This window comes from Merops nubicus, unplaced genomic scaffold, assembly GCF_000691845.1.
Source record: "Merops nubicus isolate BGI_N331 unplaced genomic scaffold, ASM69184v1 scaffold14962, whole genome shotgun sequence".
Classification (NCBI taxonomy): domain Eukaryota; kingdom Metazoa; phylum Chordata; class Aves; order Coraciiformes; family Meropidae; genus Merops; species Merops nubicus.
The window spans coordinates 64,313-70,143 of record NW_008591674.1 but is presented as its reverse complement, the minus strand read 5'-3'; the positions used below and the strand labels follow the sequence as shown (position 1 = coordinate 70,143).

At 42.8% G+C, this 5,831-nt stretch overlaps 1 protein-coding gene across 1 annotated transcript in view; it reads right to left on the bottom strand.

Moving 5' to 3' along the window:
• Positions 1–1,773: 1,773 nt before the first annotated feature.
• LOC103782575 (neuronal PAS domain-containing protein 2-like) overlaps positions 1,774–5,831 on the bottom strand; it is a gene marked incomplete at both ends in the record, with an annotated part of 13,345 nt that continues 9,287 nt past the window's right edge. The window contains 2 exon segments of the mRNA XM_008950346.1: positions 1,774–1,887; positions 2,879–2,999. Of these exon segments, the coding sequence (XP_008948594.1) occupies positions 1,774–1,887; positions 2,879–2,999 (235 nt within the window).

Sequence of the window (5,831 nt, the reverse complement as noted above, 5' to 3'; positions counted from 1 at the left end):
GTGGAGTGGTGACTCCTGGCCAAAGGTGAACAGCGCTAGGGACACACTGGTGATGCAAATTTTGCTACCAGGCTCTGCACCGAGCCCTGGAAACTGAAGTCAGAATAGGCAAGCTGCCATTCTGTGATGGGGAGAGGGCAAGGGGGCCAGGAGGTGACATCTCATAGAGTGGTGGCAAGGGCCATCCCTCCCCTATCATCCAGAGAGTCAGACCGCAGCAGACATAAGAAAGTGGAAGAGACAAAATGAAATGGAAGATTTAGAAAAAGGTGGCACAAAGAAAAAAAAAAAAGAAAGAAGCAGAAAGCACATTTCTTATTTGAAGGCTACAAGCTGGGGTCTTTGGAAAATGATCTAGTGTCTTCTGAAATCAATATGTTCCCATTTAGCTTATATGCATTAAGCTGGGGAAGATATCTGTAATGCAAATTTTATCTTTCTTCAGAGAAATAGCCACTGATGCAAATGTTGGGATATGAAATCCTAACAGGTAAGAGGGCAACATGAAGGTCACGCCAAAATAAAAGGCTGAAAATCCTTGAAGAAAATGGACCAGAAATTCCCCTGGTAGAAATGCATCCTTATGAGTCAGCACCTGGAATCCAGTTTCTGCTCTAGAAAACAGAACAGCTTGGTGTGCGCGTCTGTCAGGCAGCCACGCTGCGCTTCATCCCAGCTAGAAAGCATACAGGCAGCTACATTTTTTATACAAATAAAGCCTCAAATCAGATGGCACCAAACAAGAAATACATATCTCTATCCTGCACGTAGGTTTCTATTCTAGTCATGTGGAGCAAGAGAAGAAAGTTAAATGGGGACAGGGACATTTTTGTTCGCAGTGTGGCATGCCGTTTTTTGGAAAGCACGGTGGGGAATTTTTTTGCTGAGGATGACCTATTTGGAACAATACCAGCAACTTTGGAAATGCCACTCTGGAGTTCAATCAGGCAAGTAACTAAAGCAAACTTGGGCAAGCCGGAGAAGGGAAAGTAATAAAAGAGTATTTCATTTCTGACACTAATGGCCACGCAGCAATCTGTTTGTTGGGGAGCAGGCGAGGTGGAAATCTGCTCTTCATCCCTTGAAGGATGGTTTCCCTCGAATGACTGTGGTGCATTAGCGAGTAAGCTGACTGTATTTCTTTCTTTTTTCCTTTTTTTTTTTTTTTTCTTTTGAGCCTCTTAGGTTCTGCAGTGCTGGAGAGGGATGTAAAATGGCAGCTGGAGAGGGAGGCTGGTGGAGGTGTCCTCGGCCACTCCGATGCCGGTGGCAGGTGACCCCTCACCACATCGAGGGGTGGTGGTGCAGGCACCCAGTTATGCAGCGCTGCTGCCTTTCCCCAAGATTTTGCAGAGAAGGGTGAGAGGGCAGATTTGGCAGATTGTCAGTTCTGGCACAGAATTTGTGTTTAATATAAAGCCAGCAGATAAGGTTTCAAGCTTATTATTTAGCTAATAGGTGCAGTCTTAGCACACAGTATTAGTGAGGACAAACAAACCCTCCTCTGAACCTGTCATTATTTGCAAACTTACCCAGAGTCCAGGATCACTGCTAACAAGTGAAGGGCAGTAACAAAAGCAACTAACACAATTTCACTCTTCATAGGTATTTGTCCAGCTTTTGCAAATCAGCTGCAAGATCCGTGTGAAGCAAAACGTACCCCATATGTTAAAAATAGTCCTTTCAGTTAAAAGCCTGTCTTGTTCAATGGAGCAATACTTATATTTTATTTTACACAGCTAAAGTAACATTTATACAACAATTAAAGCTTACCATTGCTGTAAGACCGAAAATTTCCTACAAATTTTATGTATTCATATGTTGGAAATTCCTTTGGGTTCAAACTTCCTCTCAGAAGATGACAATAAAACTCTAGTTCATTGTCAGCTGGATTGTTAAAAGAAGAAGAAGAAGAAATAAATATACTATTTAAGCTAAACACAACCAACGGTGTCTTCCAACCCCAATCTTGCAACTGGCAGCACGAGAGCAGCTGGCTACCACTCCTATAGACCAATGTGCTACACCCTGCAGGATCAGAGCCTCTGCAAGGCTGCAAGTTGTTCAGTGCTGTGCACAGGTCTGCCCACAGCTCAGGGACTGCCTTAGACACTAACTCCTACACCTCTTTCATCACAGGAGTTACACTTCCATAGCATCAGTGCAGCAAAGGAGAGAATTGGATTCTTCATTTATAGCTTTTTTTTTTTTCTATTTAGGCATTTCACAACTCATGGCTGTTCTACATTGTGTGTTGAAAAAACTATGCCTAATTACCTCAAAATATCTATTAAATTAACTTGGGCATATTAGCAATCAGCTGCAGGTTTTGTATATACAGTAGATTAAGCAGCTATATGTCTTACATTATTGTGTTTTCTGGTTTCCTACGTCTTACCTCCTGCAGTGAATAAGGATGAGGCAAGTAAGAGCGTTTTCAAGGAAAACAAAATTCAATTTGAAAAAGAATTACAATGATTTCACAGATACTTTTCAACTATAATGCAAACCAAAGGTATGCAAGATTAGCCTATCCCTGAACAGCATCTCACTCGAACAGGCTGAAATATCAATTAAGATGTGATTTGTCTCAGGCGAACTCTCAGTTTCCATCAGCTAACCTATTTTCCTTAGCTGTCTCAAAAGATACGATATTTAATAATTAACATAACTGCAAGTAGTCCTAGCCTAGTAAAATAAAGGCAACGAGTTTCATTTGAAAATAGAACCAAAGAGTCATTTCAGGTAGCAAGAGCTTTTTAAAAGGCTGTCAACTTAAGTTTTATATTCCGTATCACATAAAAAAACTCTTTCTGAGAGAAAATTTTAATCCTGCCCATGCTTTCTCATTTACTGGGGAGGATAAAATAAAACTTACTTTTTAGGTAATCCGATGAGGCAGAATCCGTCATAAGCATACAAGAAGATAACATCTTATAAATTTCTGAATGTTCTTGTTCTGGGAGGAAATTTAACAAGTTCTGATCCAAGACATCACACTGCAAAGAAAAGCAACCTTTGAGAAAAACAGAAATATCACAACAAGCGACACTTGCAGAGATGCACCACAATGTGTATATAAAGCCTGTGGCAGCCGACAGGATTTTTACCACTGATTTCCAGGGAGTCCTGGCAAAGCCTAAAAGAGGGGACAAACTGCTGGGCAAACCGAGGTGCCACTTCTCCGTGGGCAAGTTCTCAGCTTAATTCTCAGCACTCAGCAATGTTCTTCTCTGCATCCTCAGAGACCACCAGATGCATTGAGTGTGTCCGTACAATTAAGTGACAAGACCTAGGAGTGAGCTGAAAAATGGGTGCCTGGCTCCCAGTACTGCTCACCACCTCCATGCACAGGCCTGTTGTAGATCTTTGGACCTTCTTTTCTACCTGTCAAACCCTGACTAGCAGGAGCAGTGGGGCTGGGAGTCAGCCAGTGCCACTAGCCCCGAGAGACAAGTCAGTCCTGCATCCAGCCCCTCCTGGGGGTCCCCCTCACCAGCTGGGAGGTGCCCTCAAGCTGGCAGCTGTCGCTTCCTCCTTCCTGCATCCTGTCAGGTGGGAGCAGGAAGAAGATGACTCCCCAGTCTGGACATCACTTTGCAGCAGCAGTAGTTAGTCCCTGCAGAGGGGGACTGCATGGTGCCACCAGCACAAGCCCTCTGGCCAGCCATGAGCTGAATGCCTGGGTGTCTCCGGCCCCATGGTCAGCTGGCACAAACCTGAAATCCATCCAAAATGTAGGTGCTGAGATTTGGGAATGGAAAAACAAGATGTATTTGTGCAAAAAGCCTAGGGTGGAGAAGACAAAGAGTCTGTCAGAGTTGCCAAGAGGAAGGTGACTAACCTAATGCTAGAAGAGCGTACCTGAAAGGGAGTCATGGCATAAAGTGACCCTCTAACGGCACTGACCTCCATCCATCCCACTTGAGACTACCTCGGGCTGAGCTGGCACACTGACCCAGCTTTGTGTGTCACCAGAGCAGCTGCAATCAGACTGTGTAGTCGTGCTGAAGATGTGCTAGCCCTGTATGAGACTGGTATGGTATTAATCTTCATCATTTATTGATGTAGCTACGTAAGACTGTGCTCTGATTTCTCTCTGCTTCCTACCCGGGACTGCTGCTCTGTGTGGAACTCCTGTTTAGAGCAGTGAAATGCACGAGCATGCTCTGAAAATCAGTGCTACTCTTTATACACTTATCTTGATGCAATAATGTATCGCTTTAGATTGTTCAGTTATGATTATTAATTACATGTACTTGACAAGAATACTTGACAATTATTTTAATGATTTTAGTGTATACCTTATTAATATACATCCTACTGATACAGTATGTGATTAAGTTTTTATATATATATGTATAAATACATATATACACATACATGATATTTAAACCTACACGCTTTATATTTATACAAAATATAGTACATTGTTCATGTAATTTTGAGCCTATGAAGAAAGAGCACCTGATGGGGAACTGCAGTGGTGAGTCCTATTCGAGGGTTACAGTACAATCTCAGAAAAGTAATTTTTTCCTTCTCATTGCCTTTCTACCTGTCAAAGGTAGCTAATGATACTTATCCACTAGTTTCACATAAGTCTCATTGAGGTTATTTAATCTCCCATCCACTCTGCAGTAACTGCAGGAGGACTAGATGTGAGCTGTCACCACTCCTCCAACTCACTGTTGCTTCTTCAGTGACCTGAGGATGGACCACCTTTTATCTCCACACTGTGACCAAGCTCCACTTCAAAACCTGTTTTCAGTTCTGTGGTGTCATTTCTGTTTAGGGTGATAGCTGCAGAGGCCTGCAACTGAACCTACAGCCGGAGCTGCAGGAGACTTGTGTTCCACTCACCTCTCTGAGCTACCTGCTGCCCTGAGCACCAGCTACTCATTGATTTACAAGTCCTGGCATTTTATTTTTTTCTGCCATCATGTACCTTATCCAGAATTTAATGTTTGCTTTGAATCTTTGCTGTTAGGAAATACTAACTTTTAAGAAATGGATTTGATAAAAATAAGTTATCTACTTCTTAGGGTGTTTCACAGCTCTTGCCTCCTGCAGAGGGTATGCACACCTGTGAAGCAGCACATGGAACAGAATTTCTGGGTCTTGTGTGCACCAAGATTCCAACAATGTTCTTGAATCAATACGTCAATAAAGAATGTATCGACAGGTCAAATAGAGGGAAGGAAGCAAATATTCCACGGTCTCACTGGAGCTGTAGGAAATGCCAAAGAAGCTATTCAGAGCTAATTCTGCACCAGACCCAAAGAGAGGACACCTGGTGCCATGGCAAAAAGGTGACTGGAGAGATGGACAAAATTTGATCATTCCAGACAAAAATGTGTTGGTTGGAGTGGAACAGTTTGCAGCTTGGTCTGATTATTCTAGTTACTCTGCAGTGAGCAGTTCTGCCCCACTGGCAGACACAGCCACAAAACAGTGCTGGATGAGACAGGCAAAGAGGTAGAGGATAAATTACAGTGACTGTGGTTAGATCAACTACATTAACGTGTATTTGTGCTGCTAAGCTTGGACTCTGCTCTGCACCTTGGAATCTGTGGTTCCCACTAAGAGAAACTTCTGAGTATTTGCCCCTGATAGCTACAGCAGGCAAAGAAACATCAGCTTCTCATATGTGGATGCTGGTCTGTTCTGAAAACCACACACAGTAAATTCACCCCAAGTTCTGCAGTCATTCAATGTATAGCTTAAATTTCTGTGCAGTTTCAACAAAACACCTGTATTCTAAAACATAGCTCCTTCACCTTCTTATTGCTTTTTGGAAGTATGAAGAGGAAATATGATGAGTTATTCCCTCT